Source organism: Plectropomus leopardus, chromosome 17 (genome assembly GCF_026936395.1).
Source record: "Plectropomus leopardus strain MGB_pleo_1.0 chromosome 17, ASM2693639v1, whole genome shotgun sequence".
NCBI classification, from domain to species: domain Eukaryota; kingdom Metazoa; phylum Chordata; class Actinopteri; order Perciformes; family Serranidae; genus Plectropomus; species Plectropomus leopardus.
The window spans coordinates 13,758,371-13,780,176 of record NC_142192.1 but is presented as its reverse complement, the minus strand read 5'-3'; the positions used below and the strand labels follow the sequence as shown (position 1 = coordinate 13,780,176).

At 39.0% G+C, this 21,806-nt stretch overlaps 1 protein-coding gene across 4 annotated transcripts in view; it reads right to left on the bottom strand.

Moving 5' to 3' along the window:
* The window catches only part of gabbr2 (gamma-aminobutyric acid (GABA) B receptor, 2), a 241,497-nt gene that overhangs the window by 86,175 nt on the left and 133,516 nt on the right, over positions 1 to 21,806 (bottom strand). For all 4 annotated transcript variants that reach the window (XM_088090502.1, XM_088090503.1, XM_088090504.1 and 1 more), the window contains 4 exons: positions 16,885 to 16,986; positions 8,584 to 8,649; positions 6,860 to 7,048; positions 5,714 to 5,956 (listed from right to left, as the gene is read on the bottom strand). In XM_088090502.1, coding sequence (XP_087946628.1) covers positions 5,714 to 5,956; positions 6,860 to 7,048; positions 8,584 to 8,649; positions 16,885 to 16,986 — 600 coding nt within the window. The remainder of the gene's footprint in view (positions 1 to 5,713; positions 5,957 to 6,859; positions 7,049 to 8,583; positions 8,650 to 16,884; positions 16,987 to 21,806) is intronic.

Here is a 21,806-nt window from a genome sequence, read left to right as displayed (position 1 = left end):
ATGTGGGCTGAAAACAGGGGAACTTGACTTGAACTGGTAATGACTGTGAGTGTATGTATCCAGGTTTCTAGAGTAGCTGCACCGTCATGCTCTCGCCGAGCATTAGCGTCGTCACCATAATTGCTTTTCACATCAGCAAAAGTGGAGCTATCGCAAACTTCACTGAAATGGCGTGTAGTCCTCTCTAGTGTGTACACAGTTTGGAGACTATGAAAAGTGAATCAAACACAGAGGTGAAGGAGGTATTCAGTTCCTTTACTTAAGCAGCAAGTACTAATACCACACAGTGAAATTTAATCTGTTTTGAAAATGTTACATTAATAAAAGTAAGAAAGTCTAATTATAAAATGTAGCTGAAGTATGAAAAGTAAAAATAAAATAAAAAAGAAAATTAAAAGATACCCAAAAATCAGAACTATTTATAAAAAAATCACTTAATGACTTAATTTTTATTACAATAGTTGTCAAAGTACCCAATTCAGAAAAATATAAAGAACACCAAAAAAAACCCCTCAAAACTATTAAAAAACAAAAAAAAAATTATTTAAATGTTTATCAAAATAGTTGCCAGTTTATTTTTTGTCAGTTAATTGAATTATGGACTGATCACTTCAGCTGTACTTGTACAAATAAAACAGATCTTAATTTTTAAAGTAACTAGTTAGAAGATAAATATGGTGAAGTAAAAAATACAATATTTTCCTCTGAAAAGCAGTGGAGTTCAAAGTACAAAGTGAAGTGAAAAGAAAATATTCAAGTAAGTACCTGAAATTTTTACCGAAGTACAGTACTTGAGTAAATGTACTTAGTTACATTCCACCACTGATCAAACGCATGCAGAGGCACTGACTCTAACATCCTCACTTAGAAATAAATGTCCATGCTATAACGATTAAATTAACCTCCTTTGACCAATATTCAAAGAAGATACTGTAAAGCCTCTGTCTACGAGGTATTATTCTCCTCTGCAGCTTAGGCAACCTCACTGGAGTGTACTGACCCAGACAGGTGTCCCCTGTCTGGTATTCAAAAGGACGTTCAAACCTAAGTCACAATAGTGGCTGATGGAGCAATCACTGTGTCTAGGGCGTGCGTGCGTGCGTGCGTGTGTGTGTTTGTGTGTGTTTGTGAATTTGTCTTGTTGAAGTGAGACGGCGGAAGTGGCCAGGTATCACTTTGTCAATGGAGGTGAGAAAACTGTCAGTGACAGGTGTGTTGGGGTCAAATGAGATGTCAGTCTGTGGGCTGCAGGTGTGACATCCTCCGGGGTTTTCAGGGTTTGAGGTGGGATCACAATTGATGTAAGTGTGATGCACACATACACACACTGACACACATTGACCCTTTGAAAGCTGAGCAAATTGGCTTTATTTCTTTCGAAAAGGAGGCAATGAGCGACTTGAGAAGAAATGAACCACGAAATAGCAAGAAATTACTGAAAAGTTGCAAGAAAATTACCTGAAATTGGAAAAAAAAGGTACAGAAAGAGAAAGGTAAAAGAACAAAACAGGAAATTGCCTGCAAAAAGTGCTAAATTAAAATAATACATATAAATATTAATCTTTTTTCTGTAATCTAATTTTAAATATATATTTATGTATGTAGTTTTCTTGATATTTTATCTTTGTTATCTGAAAAATTTCAGGTAATTTTCTTTGTCACCTTTTACTGTTTTTCTTTTCAATTGCAGGACGTTTGCTGCCAAGTTGGTGATTGCCTTTTTCCAATGTTTCCAAAAGAAATCAAACCAATTTGTGCACATTTCAAAGGTTTAAATATCTGCGAAAGGCGTCTGAACAAAGCACCAAAAAAGTGATGTCGCACCATATTTCAAAGGGTTAACAGTGAAAAGCAGATGCACATAACCCTCCCCTGTGTGTTTCACCTCAGTGTGTCCATTTGACTGTCAAACCTCAGGCTGTGCTACTCACCATTGCCTAGAAAGACACTGATACTGACGCAATGACCACTGACCACAGATAAAAAACAGCAAAACATCCCAGCACACTTGTCATCTCTGATCACAATGTGCTGTGTCTCTCCCCATGCAGCCCTCCCTGGTGAATTCCAGTGTACATCATCCTGTGGTTCCAGCAGCTATCTGCACTCTCTATGGCCTGACAATCTCTCCCAGCTAATGTCAGTCCTCCTCTCTATGGCCCTGACAGCAGCCAGATCAATACTGTGGAGCCCTCCATGATCACTCTGCTTCTGCCGCAGCTGCTACCGATTCAGCACTGATCTGCGAAGACCTGCGTGTTTACACCCCAAACACACGGCGTAAAATCGTGACATCCAGAAAGACACTGGGCTCAAGGTAGGGTGTGATCCCGTATGATAGAGCATACATGTACACATAACATTTAAACTGAGGGCAGCCATGCGGAGTATGCCATTTCAGTGGTGCTTGCACATGGATTAATGTTATTGGAAATCCAGTGCAAGTCATTGCAATTCATAAGCAAATCGAGCGAGTTGTGTAATAGCCACTTTTGAAATCTGAATACAAAAATAGCATAAAAGATGTTTGCAGTGTGGAGGGGAAATTGCCTTCCTATGATTTTGTCTGCCTTGTGTGGGTGGAAGTTTCTATGTACTATGTGTGTGCTACATACAGGGAACACTTTTGATCTTGTTTCATGTAATCCCTTTAAGGAACAGCTATAAATATCGATAGATTGCAAATCTTTGGGTACAAAAATGCATTTAATTATTGCTGTCTTTAAACAGCATAATTGTTTACTACATGCACAATATTCTTGCTCAGTTTGCTTTTATTCCGGTGAGGATTGGGGTCGCAGACAATTGAGCTTATTATACAGTGTACTGTGTTTTATTTAGGTCACAGTATATCTGGATGTAGATCAGCTAACATAAAACTGCCATGAAAATGACAAGACAATTAATTGGTGTCATCAAGTGTCATTCGGTCGAATATGTCATTTTTAATGCAAATCTGTCATTGTTTGAGATGTATTTGTTATGACAACTTGATATTAACCAAGACAATATAAATGCCATAGCAGGTCTGTTGTCTTGTTAACCCTTTAAAACCTTAGCAAACTGGCTTGATTTCTCTCAAAAACATGGAAAGTGGGCGATGAACAACTTGACAAAAAATAGCCCCAAAATTAGCAAGAAATTCTTGAGGAGTATGCAAATACAAACACAAACACACACACACACACACACACACACACACACACACACACACACACACACACACACACACACACACACACACACACACACACACACACACAATTATTTTTTTCCTCTGCAACATAGTTTTAAATATATAATAATAAGAATTATGACTGTAGTTTTCTGGACATTGTTTCCTATAATGGAGACCATTGTAATGATGTCATAGATATTTTATTATAAAACTTTCTTTTTTACAAATTTCAAGACAACAGTTTCAAAGGGTCCTGCTTCATAATGAGCACTTTTCATTTTGATGAAGGTTTATTTTGAAGCACACACTCCTCTTAGAACCTGAACACATCATTTTTACTTTTGAAAGAGTATTTATAAACTTTGGCATCATAAGTACACTTAATCAAGTAAGGGATTTGAGTACCTCTCCCACCACTGACAGCTACATGTATAGGATCAATATGTGTCAGTACAAATATGAAAGGAGAGAATGAATTTTCTAGCTGAACAAACAGCCTAACAGAACTTCATTATCTATTTGGGTGCCTGTGAGTAAGGCGTGAATGAATTGCTACATGGCCATCAATATTCCTGCACTGCTTTGCTTCCCTGAGTCTCAGAGGAAAGACATGGTGTCAGCCTGCTCCTGATCAGCAGCTCTGAGTGGGTCTTTGCTGAGAGAGGTGAGAGTAGAGGGGCAAGGCATGACAACTCGGAGGATTTGGTAGAGTGCTGCAACACATATCCACGTCCCCCAGGGACATTAGCCCCAAAGGACCTCAAAATAACACAAGTCAGTAGCCTGTACTGATTTTCTCCAAGGCTTGTTTCCTCTCTCTTTCTGTCTCTCTTGTTCTGTTTATATGTATACTGCACTAGAAGCTGTATTTCTAGCTTATTACAGCACATCTTTTCATTCCTCCTTTGTTTCAGCCTTCACTTTAGTCTCTCATGCTTCCACATGTAGTCAATGTTTATGAGAAAATGCTGATCATTCATTGAACCCTACTGCTGTAATTTCACAGTGTAGCCAATCTTCCTCCCTATCTTTTCTCTTCACTTGCATTTTTCAGGCTATTTATTTGTAAAAACAGTTTATAATATGAGTAATGTTCTGCTTTACTGTAAGGCACTGCATGCCTACTGGCTGTCTAGGCTGGAAGCAGCACAGTATCCTCTAATAATGGAGTGGCCTTTACAAGGGAACAGGAGATATCCTCTAACAGCTCAATAGGAAGTGAGAGTGATCACACGCACACACACACGCACACACACAGACACACAGCTTGTAGCTAGCATAGCCACCAGGATCAATCTTGAATGCATTGGAGTGAGTCGGCAGCACCAAATGACACCACTTTAGGCTTCATACAGAGACAAGGATGGCTAAGTAACCTTCTCTGTATGCAGGCTTCCAGTCGTACAGAGCGGTAATTAATGCCTGTACGTGTTGTTCTGACATTTGCCCTCTCCATATTGTACAAATATAGAATAATATACAGTTTATATGCATACACATTTACGGCATTTTTGTTTTCCCAAAAAGATGCTTCTTCATCAGTAGTAGCATATTTTATGTATGGTTTGAATGTGTTTCTCTAAACCAGGTATACTCAACTTCCTTTGCTTTGGGGCCACTTTTGCAAAATAACAGGAGGCAATGGGCCAGTCTCAGCAGCCGGGCATTTCAAGGGTTTCAGAAAACTTCAGAATTTCTGGATGTTTCTTGGTTATGTTTATTGGGACAATTGTAGGATTTTGAGACATTTCAAGGATTTTTGGACATTTTTAAGGGATTTCAGAAGATTTTGGATCGATCTTGGACATTTCTAGAATTTTAGGACATTTCTTGGATGTTAGGACATTTTTAGGATTTTAGGATGTTTCTAGAATTTTAGGACATTTCTCAAATTTTAGGGCATCTTAGGATGTTTCTCAAATTTTAGGAAATTTCTAGGATTTTAGGATGTTTTAAGTATTTTAGGACATTTTGGGGATCTTAGGACATTTCTTGGATTTTAAGACATTTCTTGGATTTTAGTACATTAGGGGCTTAGCTAGGACCTCTGTCGGAGGGTGCGGGGGGATCCTCCACTGGCATTTTTTTTATAAACAAGCTCTATTTTGATGCTGTTTTATGCACTCTGACAGCTTGTGTGTCATCATGTGAATTAGAAAATGGCTGGGGGGCCACACAGCGCCCTATTGAGGGCCATAAGTTGAGTATCACTGCTCTAAACCATGTTTGTATCTACATATGCACTGCTTGTCTGAGTGTCTTTCTCCCACTCCCTCACTGAATGTGTCTCATCAATATTGAAAAATACCTTTTGCCAGCATGTACATGTTCATGTTCAGTATGTGAGGGTCTGGAGAGTATCTTTGTGTTCACACTTGTGAACTAAGTGTAGACAGTGGGTGCTCTGGTGTCTCAGTGTATATACTGAAAGTGGTTGAAGTAAAAGAAATCCATTTTAGCTTCCAGCATGTTAGACTGTGCCATAATTTTACATGTTCCCATTAAAAATAAATGTCAATCTGCTGTATAACTTACTGTAACACCAAAGAAGTTGGTTTCGTTCATGACGTCCAGTACCATTTTCCCCACTTCACGGTCATCCACTGTGAAGTTGTGGTAGGTGTTCTGCCGTTGTTTTACCCGGAGCAGTTCCATCACTCGAGTCAATGTTTTAGCAATGACCCAGATACCATCGTAGGCAAAGCCGTGAAACTTGCTGGCCTCCACACCTTTCTGCTGAAGCTCTCGGCTGTACTCCCGCTCGTACTCCTTAGGGGTCTGATGGAGAGGCAAAAGAGAGGAGATCAGAGCGATAAAATGTGCATCTCTTAACTTTTTCAATATTTTATTCTTCCCTTAGAAAATGCATTCATTTTGGATCATTTCAGATTCACTATTATTGGTGAAACTCTGTCAAAGAAGAAGGAATTATTTCCCACACAATTTGAGATACAAAGTTACTGGAAATGCTGTTTAAGCATCAATGCTCCTGTGTTGAGTGCTCAGTGCAGCGTGAAAACAAATCCCATGATTGATTTTTGTTGAGATCTCTGGTTTTAAAACATGCATCTAATAGGACTTTTTATAGATAAGTTTGCTCTTGTCTCTGCAGATTACATACACAGTTGCATAAAACATATTGTAGCCACAGGATGAAATGAAAACCTTCAACATAACTAAAAACAAAATGTTTCACAATTCCACTGAACTTTATTTGCCAAGGTTGCTGTGGTGTACATTGTACATTCAATCAACAGCATAATTCAAAGCAGTGTTGCACGACTATGTCATCTTTTACACTCCAATGTCAGTGTGTATATTAGCTGTTGTTCTAATTTTTCTTGTTTTAATGGTTCACTTTCAGCATATGTTAAAATCATTTTTAGTCCTTCCTTGGAATACATTTTTTTTGTTCTTTTTGTATTTTGATTGTGTATTTTTTTCTATATCTATTTCTACGTCTGTAACTTATGTTGCTGCCTGTCTTGACCAATAGTTAAATAAATAAATAAATAAATAAAATCAGATCTGGCGACCACGCTTTCTGGCATGTCACGTAAACTAAGGTCTAACATATTCAAACTTTTCTCAATTGTTTTAACCAAACTTTGACTTCATGTCTCATGAAACACTGAATAATTTAATCGAAAAACACTCTTCTAAAGTACAATGGTCACTCACCCTGCCAGAGATGCCCTTTATCTGGCGAGCGCTGAGGGGCTCAAAGTCCACACTGATGTATCCCTCCATTGCTGTGAGCAGTTTCTTGGTGGTGCAGTTGGTGCTGTTGGCCTGCTCCCACCAGTTGCCCTGGTACCAGCCGGGAATAATCCACTGGTATTTACTGCCAAACATGTTTAGATTATATGCCTGGAAGGGGTAGAAAAAAATGGAGGTTGAGGCAATGTTACAGCAGGATATACAGTATGATATATGAGGTTTAAGAATACCAAAATCATGAACTACGCACCCAGGGTAAAATATATCATGAGGCCATTGAAAGTCAAATTATGTTACCCCAAACACTGGAACAAATGTATACAAAACAACAGATTTCTTGGTACAGCTTAAAAAGACACTGGGTACATCCACATGCCCTCTTATATTGCTATTATTATTTCATACCTTTTTATGTATATGACAGGCCGTTTTGCAAATTTTACATTTTCAGTTAAACTGTGTGGGATATGCTAGTATTATTCCAGTTGTAGGAGGATTTTTTGGGCATGTATGCAGCCAAATTTGGAATATGAGTCTCAGCTCGAGTTTTTACTGCAGTTTGCAACACAAAGCTTCTCTTCTGTCCGCTCTGTGTTATTGTCATGGATACGTGGTACACAAACCAACTCACCAACCATTTGCAAAGCTGTTGGGTAAAGATGCATGCAAAAGAAAATCACACATTTCTGGTCAAAAGGAAAAACACACCTGCTTTTAAAGGTTTTTGGATATGCGCAAATATTGCAGCGTCAACCTTTTCAAGGAGGTGAAGGAAGGAAAGAGAGAGTCCGACAAGTCCGCAAACAGTAGGAAATTGTAAAAAAAAATCCTATTTTGATGCAAAAAAGCCAAAAGACAAGCAGCTCCAGCTATTCTACTTTACCATACTTTAATGTGATAAATAACATAGGGTACATTACATTAGGGTACATTAATCAGAACATGCACATAATGTTTTTTCATAATAATGGCAAAAAAACAGACCATTTTGTGCATGTTAATATACTCAATGAAGCATTTTCCAATTTAGACATTTGGAATATGCCGGTGTTATTTGGGTTTCAGGGACATGTACACAGCTCATTTGGAATATGTGTTTCAACTGGCTGCCTGTTGATGGCCGGCTCTGTGCGTTCTGTTGGACACATTGCCCACAAACCATCTGGCAGAAGTTTGCAAGGCTGGAGAAGAGACTCTTGCCCAAATGAAAAGAACACATTTCTGGTGTGAAGAAGAAACAGACCTACTTTTAAACATCGTGAAAAACGTATATATTAACAGGTTTTTGGATGTGCACCTATATTGTAAAGCCAACCTTTTCAAGAGGATGGTTGAAAGAATGAATGAGGGAGGCTGAGTTTGCATGGTCCAACAAGTCTGTAACCGGTCAGAAGACTTTTTAGAAATATCTTGGCACAAGTGACAGTCGCACCACTCTTCGATATTTTGGCATGATGAATGGCATGTGAGGACACGTTAAGAGGAGTTTACACGATTGTGTGTTAATGAGAATATTAGTGGAGTGTTCATTTTAATTAGCCATGTAAACAGCTTCATAGGAATACTGTCATTGTGGGAATAAAGGCAAAAAGTGGAATATTTTGTGCATGTAAACAGAGTTACGGGTTGACAAAATTGACATCTGTATGCTTTCACTTGTAACTGAGTATAAGCTGAGAACTTACACAGCAGAAGACTTTGGAGGCCAGGTTCTCATCAAACTGGCCAATAATGATTCTCACATCGTTGTCCTGAAAAAAAGAGAAAGAATAAGACATCATGACTTAAATGGCTTATATGAGCCCACACATTCTCACAAAATGTTACAGCAAATACAAGGTATCTCTACACTGTGAAGTGTATATTATACGATAGGGAATTATTATATAATTGGAATTATATTCCATTTCTGTCATTGTATAGTACAGTGTCCATTACATTCAGTGCAAGCTTGTCATTGTGATTGTGACCCTTTGACATCACTGTAATGCTGCAATATATGGTAAGCTTTTTTATCGACGGAAGTTGTCTGCACAGTCAATAGGACAAAAAAATATATCTTCGCTAGTATCAGTTTCCATGTTTGTGATGCCTTTTCTTGGCAGTCTCCAACATCACGCTTAGCAAACGGACATCGAATCACTCATGTTGTGTGATCTGTATTTTTATCACTATGTCTATCTCATCAGTAGTTAAAAAGTATGTGAGATCTAGATAGCGGAGCAGTGGCTAAGAGGCTAAGGCAATATCAAGTCACAAAGTGCCGATCCATAACAACAGAGATTAGTGTCAGCGGGCAGAACTGCCTTCCTTGCCAACCAGAGTGAAGAGCACAAATTTACATGGGGATTCAGAGCACATGGCCCGGTGATTGACTCAGTAAATAATTCAGATTGCCTGGGTGGAAGTGCAGCATGTTTCACGGTGGGGAAAAAAGATCAGGCTCAGGGGCCAACAGTCTGTCATTTACTGTGCACACGCATAAAGTACTGTACAACACACAAGAACAGGCCAACACAGGCATATAGGCACACAAGCGGAGGTGACTAACACACACATTTCAGCACAGATTTGTCCCCAAATCTAATTCAATAATACTGACACAGGTTTGATGAATGTACAGACTGTGTGGTCAACAAGGCGGGAGATGATGTGTGATGCATGGACAGTCTGCCATAAGGCCCCTATTCAATTGTGACAATGCAGACAGACATATCTAGAAGGTCAGATTTCATTGAGCAATACAAAAGAAATCTGAAGACAAAGTATCAATAACGGTACCAAACATAGGATTTAATGGAGGACCTACGTTATTATTTTAGTATTTGTCATTTACAGTTGACTTGCGACAGGATTGCTATTCTTTAGGAAAATATTCATAACTCTTTCAAACCTGAGCAAATTGGCTGAGAAAGAACAGAAAAAAAATGTAGAAAAAAAAGAAAGAAAAAGAAAAAGAAGCAATAATAATTATAACAAGAATAAAAATAATTCTTATTTTTACCTTCTAATAATTCTTTCTCTCTCTTTAAAAATAATTTCTTGCAGTTTTTGGGAAATCTCTCACCAAATTGCTCATTGCCTTTTAAACCATGTTTTCATCTTTTCAAAGGAAAATCTAACCAGGTTTCTCAGATTTCAAATGTTTAGGTGCATGTAAAAGGCATATCGACGCACAAGAAAACTGAAGTTGTTCCAGGTTTCAAAGGCTTAATACTGTATGTATTTTCTGTGGTAATGTCATGTACTTTGAGTGCTACATGCAGTTCTCAAGTGTTCAGTTACATCTTTTCTTGATTAGAAGAAAAAGTTACACATTACACACAACTATACATAGAAACCTTTCAGTAGTCATGCTGACTTAAAGCAAAGCCTTTTTGAAATGCAAAAATAAAACTGAACGCTGAAGCACAGGTTTTATAACCATATTAAACTGTGGTGAAAATTTAAACAAAGGCAGCTTTTTTAAAAAAAAAAAAAAAAAAAAAAGGTGATAAACACACCAACTGTAATTCCAATGAACCCACTGTATGGTGTTCTGCCTTTATTCCAGATAATGAGAAACCATTATGAACACAGTTCATGAAGTCCTCTTCCCTCAGGCAATCTCTACCATATGTCAAACATCCGCAGATCAGAGGGGGCAACCAATCACTGTCATCTTTATTCCAATTCCTGAAGGCAACCAGACACACAAGGAGCTACCAAACAGCCAAACATTGTAGTTAGTCCTCCAAAGACATTGGATATACTAGATAGATTATATGAAGAAATTAAATACATTTGAATTGGTCAGTTAGTGGAGGTGGGTGAAAAAATTCAGATCAGCATATCTTATGTAAATTAAACATTTGGTAGCCTACTAACACAGCAATAAAATCAAATGTTTTTTCAGTCCATTACATAAATGTTGCTGCAAAAAAATTATTCGAAGAGATGAAAAACAGAAAACTATCTTATTCAATAAAAACCTATGCTGACAATTTTTTCCCTTAATTCATAGATTAAAAAAAGGTAATAAATGGTGAGAATATTGCAATTTATGTTATTGCAATACTAAACATATTGCAAAACATTTGAAATCATAATATTATTGTATTGTGACCTAAGTATTGTGATAATATCATGCTGGGGGTCCTCTAGGGACTTCCACCCCTATTGTTAGATGATGACGGATAACAGACAGCTAAATAGATGCTTTTGTACAGCTTTAAAAATCTGCCCTTAAATTCTACTGCAGCTCTAACATTAATATTACCACAAGATCATCTATATAAGTTCCAACATTGCATATGGGACACACACACACACACACACACACACACACACTCACAAAAGACGATGAGAGCTTTCAGAGAGCCGAGCAACACGATCAAAAGACTTCTCTGGTGGTTTCTCATCAGAGCCAGAGAGCATGCTGGGGCATTTATGGGGTCTTTTATATGGAGCCATTCGTGTTGTTCCACTGCTCTGGCACCATCACAATGTGTAAGTGTGTAGATGTGCAAGAAAGGCAGGTAACAACTCTGAACTTTTCTGGGGTGCACTCTGCGTTATTTTAATGTGATGTGTGTGGGTGTGTGTGTTAGTATGGGGGTTGAAAGGGTCACAGAGGACAAGATGCACTTACATACACTTGTGTGATTTCTCTTTTCTACTAAAAGTCCCACGAGTGTATGTATGTTCATCTGTGTGTGTGATTCGTACAACAGTGCTAAGCAGACACACGTAACACCTAACACACAGACGTGTACGTATATCTTTGCATACATCCTGCAGCGGCGTGTGTGTGTGTTCATATATGTACGGCGCAACATGCAAAGGGTTTGGGTGAACTGATTATCAGTCGGCGTGGTGATCATTAAATAGTCTCCCAGCTAGCTAGCTCAGATGTATCATAGGCCTGAAACATGCTGCATCAATCACAGTTAAACTTGATAATGACAGCTCAGCAAAAAGGGCTTTTAAATTGGAAAATGTTTGGGCTAAGGAGACACAAACACATGTCACCATAAATTAACACTCAAAGACAGATGGAGTATGACTTTCCATCAGGTAGTTACTATGATAACTATTAGCCTTGAGCTGAATACTTGGATGAAATGAGTATGTGGCACACATAATGTGCATTTTACCAGTACAAGTACCATACAAGTAAAATGTGTCACTATCTGTACTTGTGGTGAAGGAAAATCCTTGTTAAGGTAGCGGTGTTTAATTTCTTATTCTTGGGATTGAAAATGATCTGAAGCTCGATTGTGATGTTCAATCAATGCAGCGTGATTTACTGCTTTTCCTGCTTTAAAGAAGTCTTTCACCCATATAAAGAAGCCTCATGCATAAAAGTACCATGTCTCTGCAGTAGAAAGAAGCAAATACTTGTGAAACTAGTGCTACATGACCAGGGGAAAGAGAGAAAAGGGGTGCTTTTGCTCAAGACGTAGAAAACCTACAACTACCAGATTGTTATGTGCCTGACGTAATGTGGAATAGTCCGTGCGAAACAATGGCTGCCAGCCAGATCTTTCATTATATTCTGAAAACATTTGAAGCAAGAAATATGCAACGCAACAACGGTATCTTTAAAAGGCAGTTGTTTGAATGGCCACTTGAGGCTGGCTCCACAGAATCGATCGCCATAGACCCACATGTTAAACTGCCCAGCTTTGAAGCAGAAATAAACATGTCTACAGCATGGCACAAAAACAATTTTGGCTACTAAAGCTAATTTCCCCCTTAATGACAACTGTGCAGGGGTGGATATTTATACAACACACCTGTTCGCATTTTATTAAGGCTTCAAGTTACACATTAATCAAGGGCGGGCCGCTTTGAGTGACACGCTGTCTGCAAATAGTGTCCTCAGTCAGATCTACCCCACACTCCAGCCTCTCTCCCAAATAAGTGACTCAGTTGTAGCAATCACACAAAGATGCAAATACATACACACACGTAGGACTTTTAGTAAATAATCACACAAGCACATGTGCGTGCGTCTTGTCCTCGATGACCCTTTCAAACCCCCATATGTTAATGGGTTAGTGTGTGTGTGTTTGTGTCTGTGTGTAGTGCCAGTGGCTACTTAATAACACTGTCCTTCCCTGGAGGAAAGGCACTTAACCCAAATGACTCCAGCTATGGCCAACGACCACAGCCTCGGTATAAATTCTGGCCTCCCTGGCGACAACATGAAAAGGCTGTGTAGTTATAGTCGAGGGCATGAGTGAGTGTGTAGTGTTTGTCTATTACAGATGGACTAGGTCACTACACTACCTCATTGCTTGAGCTTTTATTTAACTATAATTGTTCTCAAAGAGGGTAGTGTTAAGGGCAGCCTTTACTGCTTTATCCATGACAGGGTTGTTTGTAACTTTATGATGGTGATTTATATGTGATAATTGTTTGAGTAATATTGTACCTCATAAGCCCAATCAGGCACTGTTAAGGCTTATTAGGCACACGCACATACACACACACACACACTGTACTAATGATGGTCTTTTATGAGCTTGTGGGAGACGTGATTTGTAGACTGGGCAATTCGTTGCTTCTACCCACTAAACCATCCCCCCGTCTGTTTGTAATGATTACTGTGCAGTGAGTGTGTAGTGTGCCGATGTGATCAAGCACAAACACATGCAGGACATATTTGTGTGTGTTTGATCAATAATTGATCCTAGGTAAGCACTAAATGTAATGCACACTGTAATGACTACAGATGTGGCATTATTATCAGAACTGGAACTAGCAGGCCTTCGAGTTAAAAGTCATTATGTGCTGCAATATCAGCCTGTTTTACCTTGTCAACAAACTCAAAAACAGTCTGAAAACTGTAGGAGTAAAATTTGTGTGAATTGGTCTTTAAAGCTGGATGTGAGAATGACTGTGTTTTTTGTTCACAGTATGAGACTCTAACTGGCACTATTTGGGGATTTGGACCAGCAGAGGTGCTTCATCAGTTTGAAAAGAAAGCCGAGAAAACACTGCAACAACAGCAGCTGTTCTGATGATATTATCAATAACAGATATGAAATGGACAAACATATAATGACAAAATCAGTGCAAACGATTTGTCTTGAGCCAATCCTCTGCGTTTTCAGGCACACAAGACAATGTAGCATGCAATAATGTCTGTATAAAGAAGTTTGTTTGTTTAAAACTGGGATTCTATTATTATAGAATCATGGTTGATGTAAAGTGCCATTACACAGGCTGATGAGGTTTAGAATATGGGCGCTCAGTGATGCATTTATCTAATATGGTGGCGAAGAGTGCTGCACTGATGCATAATCACATTATAGAAATTATTTTTCCAATCAAAGGTCAGCTTGCAAACTCAATAGTTTCTTGCCACTGATGCCTCAGTGTCAGACTTTAGTCCTCAAACATCACAACCTGACAGTAACAATGAAATCTAAAATTAGAAATGGCTGCTCTTGAAATGATAAAATATCAATGGAGATAGATTTATCTCAGTAATTTATGTGTTTAAAGATGGGTAAATATAAGACACCTTACAAATGTAGGGAAAAAAAGATTTTTTAATTCATAAAAAAAAATTTGCAAATATAAACTTGAGCTACAAAAACACAAGCACATTCCACAAATAGAAAAAACCTTTCTGAATACATTCAATGAATGACAAATAAATGAAAAGCATTTCTGAATGTCTTCCTAACATTTCCAACTTGCAGTTTTTATTTGTTTATGAAAAGGCATTTGGTGATCTCAATTATACACCTGCAAATCTGCATTTTACACAGACAGAGATCTGTATCACCACCTGTATCACATTATCAGGTACCTTCACATTATCAGAGAATCACTTGCTGACGACTTAATTTTGACATTTCAAAGTAAGAGCTTAAAGTCTGTCTATAAGCTGTGTTTTTTTAATAACCAGAGATAAGTAAAGTGCTTTCATTTTTTATTTTGTTGATATGACCCAACGAGCATTAGTGTGTTAATTTGTTCTATTGAATTATATAGCACACACTTTTATATAAATTTCTGTTTTAAGTGGGCATGAGGATGTGTGTGGGCAACTTCCAGGTCTAAAGCCCATTTAAGGTCTTTGACATTAAGGTGTTGATAACTGAATTTGTTTGGAATTGTGTCCATTTTATTTTTCTTTGTTCATATGTAGACACAAATGATACTGAGACAAGTCTATCCATACTCAACCACATTTGAGAGTAAAACAGAGTAATTCATGTATGCGTGCAAAACATTTTTGCATCAGTGAGACAAAAATGTTTAAAAAGACATGGACCACCCCTCGTTACATCATATCTGAGCAGTAAGAGTCCTGAATGCATTTTAAATAATTAAATCATTATAAATAATAAAGTGTTTTGGACTTCATTTAGATTTCAGGGCATTCTTTCTTGTGTGGCCCTTCAGTAAATCAAGCTCCCTAAATCGGCTCTCAGTCACATAAATGTTAAAAATCCCTGGTCTATAAAATGTCTGCTAGCATTGATATTCATGAAAAAAAAATCTGAAAAAGAAAAAACTTGATTGTGAGTAAGATGAGAATGCAGTGTGAGTGTATGTGTGTTTGGGCATGTGTGTAAGCCTGCCTTTGTTTTCTGACGTTTTGTCAGCCTGTCCAGTAACAAACAGGGAACTTGGGACAGAGAACAAGAGATGAAGATGAAAAAAAGCAGAAGGCTGCTTCGACGCCTTGCAGCAGAGATGCCTGTCTGCCTTTTAAATATTCCAGCTGGATCGCAGATGTAAGTGCTCTATTTGTGGATCACGCAGTGACGCCACAGCCCCCTTATCCCCCACACACAATCACACAACAGTGAACCAAAAAAAGACCAGCCTTCACAACCAAATCTGTGTCACCCTTTACCTCATCATATTACGTAGCTGTCGGGGGAGACAGCAAACTGCTGTTGCGAGATGAGCGGGAAACGGACCATTAGGGTGTCGGAGGCCCCCCTCCCGACGCCCACCCCGCCCAAACGTTCTGAAAAGCTTTGGAGGCGACACTGTGATTTGCATATTTAGAATTGATCAAGGAAGGATGGTGTCAGCTTAAAATGTCAGCCCTCAACATGCAGAGTTACACATATATTTTAGGAAAGACAGCTTATCCTCCTGTTCCTTCTCCTTCCCTCTGTCTCTTTGTCGCTCTGTTCTTGTAACGTTGTAACATTAATGTTCAATACGTTATTCCTACCACTCACATATCAAACCTTTTCTTTCTCCTACATTGCTGTCTTCACTTCCAACATCTTTTCTCTCACCAAAAAATGTATTTATACTCCCTTACACTGGCACCTCATATTTTACTAAGTTCACCAGCCACTTCATGTTCATGTGTTTGAGTTACTAACATTGACAGTGTTTCCTTCTTTAAACTGTACATGCACCGACTCACTCTGCAAATGAGGCCAGATGCATCTCTGATTGCCTCTGGAGATAGTTTGGATAATTTAGCCACCACACTTGACTGCATTTACATCTGAATTTCATGCAGTTTTGCTTCATCAAAGCAATTACGATCACCCATGCATGTTAAAACCAGTAGTAAATGGTGTAAAGATGTACAGGTCTAACATCTCAATGTTGGCCCAATAATGGTCTCATTTCGTTCTGTCTCATTTCCTTTCAAAGGAGAGAGGAGAGAAGATGAGGGGAAAGAAAATACAGAATCCTGTTTGCATGTGTGTACGTGCATATTTTCTGATTAAAAGGACAATCAACCATCCATTAGTCAGAGCAGGTCATTATAGGTCACTGTAGAGACCCCTCCAGCCAATACAGGGTCCTCGTTAGGCCTCCATGAGTCTCGCTGAGAACTGCCCTGCTTTGCTCGGTCAAAGTGGGACAGTTCTCTTATAAATTATTCATCATCCAAACTCAATCCTTGACTTTGGATGGCATAAACTATAGTATTAAAGACATACAAAACAAAAACTGTGACACAAAATCAAAAAAAAAGAATTGTTCAGCGCCCAGGCTGGATGACTCACCTTGAGTTTCTTGACATTGACACAGGGGTCGTTGGAGAAGCTTTCTGTGTCTGCAATCTGAATGTCTGCTTTCTCCAGCTCATTAGTTAGATCGTTCCTCACCTACAAAAGAGAAGAAGAGAGAGAGTGAAGAAGAGGGCACATGAGTATGGTTGATAATTTACTATGTAAGATGTTTACCGCTCTGTTCTTTTGATTTCTCATCCGACCCATTCTTAGTTCTGGTATTAACCTCGATGAATGACTAACCTGACACACCAGATGGTTTGTTACACAGAACCATCTGAGAAGCCGTCATTAGAAACTGTTTGGAAAAGGGCAAGCGCTTAAAAAAATAAATAAATACCTGGCAGGTGATTAGATGAACCATCTGTCTGTCACCGTCTATCACTGGCCAGTCGGGAGAAGAGCACAAACATTTTTTCCATCGAGAAAAGCTTTCAGTGTTATTCTTTGCTCTTCTTTTAATAAAGAAATACTCTGATATAACTGTTGCTGTTGCAGCATCTCTGCTTATCTATTTGGGAGCCACCTACTCACAGGATGCTGACTGATCAGAACCACTGGTGGTTTAGACACAAAAACATAACTATTTTCTATTTTACGTGAGAAAATATTCCTATTTTCTCACGTATGTGTGTCTAAGAGACCGATGTGAACTAGTATTTTTGAAATTGGTCCAGTATAGAGCAAGATGGCAGCAGCCAGTAGTTGCACAACAGGCCATAATGTAAGCATATGAAGCATATGTAATTGAACAATGTCACTGTATCTCCATTAAAAGTGGTGACTGTTGCCATAGACAGGCTCAGTTTGTTATTATGAGTGCCTCAAGTGTCTCTTTACAATTCACTTGTTCCGGTCTGTTTGTTATTGTCTCATCAAGCAGAAGATTCATTCTAAAATCTCACAAGATCTCATTTGTTGAAAGAAGAAAACAGTGGAAACGTGGGTGAGATTTGAAAAGAGCAGTAAGTGGAATAGTTTGTTTTGTTGGAGTACAGACACCATAGTTTAGGACTATCTAAAAGATTTTTAGTGTCATGGATGATTATTTACCTGATTTATACAATGTGGATGAGGCCTTTTTAATTTTGCTGGACGTCTGTATTTATTTGAGAAAAAAAGCCAGCAACTACCTTTGCATGCACATAGCTATGTGTATCTGATATGACATATTACTGTCCTACACTTTCCACATACATTGTCACATGAAGTGACAGGGACTGTGGTGCATAAGGAATTGGCCATTCCAAATTGTCCCGCGGACAAGAGGAGTTGCTGGTCTACCACTGCCTCAGATAGATCAGATAGTTTGTGTTATTGTCTGACTTTGGTGAATCTAAAGTAAGCCTCTTAAAGTCCAAATCACACAAAAACACAAACAAAAAACTTATCAAATAACTGATCAGAAAAGATTTTCTGTCACACCTAAATCTCTAAAATCCATCTACGTGTCATGATCAACATCACATCCATAAGTTCTAAAAACCCCATAAATCCCCAGGAGAAAAACACCATCAAGTTGTAGTAAAAGCAAATACAGTAAGATGGACTGTTGAAACAAAAATGTTCAGTTTGATTTATCAAACAAGACGATCACAAAATATCCTGCTCTCAGTTTTCCTACACACTCAAAAATTTGTACTTCCAGTGTTCAGATCTCATATCAGTATACAATGTATACACTATGCAGTGCAGATGGATAAATGAAGGCTACAACATTCTGAGCTTGTGTTTGCATGTTGAACCTGAAACTGTGAATGGAAATGCAGAAAGACAAGCATCTTGACATCACAACATGACAGGGACACATTGGCCCCTGAAGACATCAAAACCGTCATCATTTTGATTTAACTCTGTCCGATGTCAAGTTGTAACATTCACAATGTACAACATGCATTTATCACAGTGATACGCGTTTTTCTCAGAATGACATGAGATAGAAGAACTGTATGCTTTGAATTATAACAACTGGTTATCTGAGGCCTGACATGTGTGCAGTGCTGTAAATGTATCTGCAGCAGCTGCATGTCTGCTTTGATGTATCGATTCAGTGGAATGGTGGGTAATGGGATCAGAGAAGAAGGAGAATGGAGCAGGTACCCCACCGCGATGGCGAGCTTAAGGTGGTTCATCATACTGCCTCTCGCTCTCTCTGGCCTCTCACAAACACACACACTATGATTCATCCCTCTGGCTCCCCTCCTCAAAGCTACAATTTTAGAAAGAGCCTTCTTTTTTTCAGTGCCGACATTTTGACTTGTCATAGCAGGAAAAGCACAGGTGTAACTAATAACATTAATGATGGCTCTATTCCATTTAGGTGTTCCAGGAAGGCATGCCAATGAGCCAGCATGCACAATACCAGGGCCCTGGCATGGGAGCACCTATATGGAATGCAGCCATTTTTAATGTCACACCTGTGTTAACGGTTCAAAACGTCTCATTTGAGGAAGACCTACAGTTTGCATGCTCAAGTTTACTGTTCTCATTGTCTTTCTTTGGCCAATTTTTTCGGATGTCCTCCGGCCATGCCCTGCAGCCATCGCCCTCTCAACCCCCACCCGAGAGGCTGGCGTCAGGGACCATGTCGAGACATCAGAGAGGGTGTGCGCTCAAATGATCATGCCAAGCTCAGTTGGCAAAGACAACATGTAACAGCTAACAGATGAAGGCCCTGTGTGTTTGCCCTACATTCTTCTGTAATTGTGTATGCGTGCCATACGTTATTCATATTCATGTGTGCTATATTGCTTCAAATACATACTGTGGACCGCCTTGGCAATGAATGGAATGCAACTCATTTATATGCACAAAAACAATATTCCTTGAGTGATACACCACCTAAAATCTATGTTTAGCATGGAACTTGTCTGTAGTTTCCTTATTGAAAGAGAATGGCGGGTCAGCTTGAATTTAGATTATTTATAATGACAGGTTGTCATCACAGAACAAAGGCATCAAAACATCAAAACAGCCGTGAAAACTTTTCAAACCATTCCTGCAGCATATGCTTCCAGTACACTTTTAGAGAGAGACGAAGGGCAACATCCAGTCGGGCAAATATTTATTTAATCAGCCATATTTCTACAAAAATAAAACTGTGAAAATTATTGAAGAGGACAGAGAAGTGGATGGTGCCGAAGGAGTGTTTTAAAAAAGTCTGTTGACATTTTAATGCCGGTTTGTGGTGTTAAAATTGAGGATTATTGAGATCAATTGTAGATTCAGGCTGACCAAAGCCTTGTTCTTTGTCAATAAATAAACTATAAGCTTCCATCTTCTAAGTCTACAGGGTGTAAGTACTTCATATTCAAAAGACGGATTTCAGGTGGAGTATCACTTCAAAGATAGCTACAGCACATCAGAGTGATGGCAGCATAACAGTTAGCATCCCCAAGGATATAAAACCACAACTGCTGCACTACCACTAATTCCACCATCACTTCTGTTACTATTGCAACCGCTGTTAAAATTAGCCATTATGACTATTTTGTGTAATCAACTAGAAGATTGCTGTCATCTTAAAATCAATGGAACTGAACAACCTCAACTTTGTTTCCCTTATGTCTCTAAATGTCTGCTGTCATAATCGCCTCCTCCTCCCCGGGTACCCTGGAGGGAGCTCTAAATCACTCTGTACATCACTCACCCCTGTACAAACATTCCCTCCAATGTACCGCTCGCTGAGCTGAAACAACAGGGAGGCTGGAGTGGATCAATACAACCAGATTTTGCTCTTGAGGAACAATTGGCATGGTGGTCTGGACAAGGTACAATGTCCTGTTGTGTTGAACGTTGATCTAAAAGGCCGGGCTGCTGCATTGCTAAAAGGAAACTAGCTTGGATGAGGGAGGGAATGCAGCAGGTTAATTTGGTGTTTGAAGAGGTGTGTTGGAGCGAGCACACAGGTGGATGGAATAACCACCTACACATGCGGGGAAAGACAGCCTGATATGCATACACACAAATAAACATACCCAACATCACAAAGGCTGACACACAAAGCCTTTCACCTCTGAAGAAAAAAGCTGTTGTCACAAGAGGATTTTTATTGGTTTGATTTTGCATTTCCTCCACTGAGATGGAAAAAGGGACAAATGCATCTGGTGGACTAAGTGTTAGATTGAGCGAGGGAGATGGAGGGGAGGGGGACGGATGGATTGAGGGACAGGAGGAGGGCAAAAGTGAGCAGCTTTTCCTGCGTAATAAAAACATCCTCCATTGTCTGGGCAGTCTGGGAATCCCCAGCAGCAAATACAGAGGAGAAATAATCCTACTGCACTTCTGGGCATGCGCGCATACACACACGCAAATATGTGAGTGCACACCCACACATGTTGCACAAAATAACAAAATGTCAAATGCACTCAGTTAGATGGGTGCAATGCATTGGTGTCTAAAAAGAACATTAACACAATCTGATTGTATTCATATGCAGAATGTTTTAATCTGCAAACACAATAGCGCGCGCACACACACACACACACACACACACACACACACACACAAACAAGTATATAACCACAATCCAAATGAAGATGAACAGGTGAACTGCTGGAGTGGTTTTTTGGGGTGTGTATGGCAGAATGAAACATCATACGCTGCCAACATGTCCTCATACCTAAACAGTATAGGGCTGGGTGAAAAAGCGATATGATATAAGCGATTGATATAATTTTTCTCGAAAGAGATATGTTAAATGTTTCGATAAATCCTTGACATAATTAAACCACCATATGCCCATGCACAAATGGCCTACATGGACATTATTTTGGGGAGGATGGTCTGAGGCAGCCTTTGGATACAGTCTTCCATTCCATCTTCTGTGTTTAAAGAAGGAAAATAAAAAGTCATCAAAGCTTTGATTCTCAGGATGCTAGTTGAACATTTTAATATGCACTGGTAGTACTGCAGTG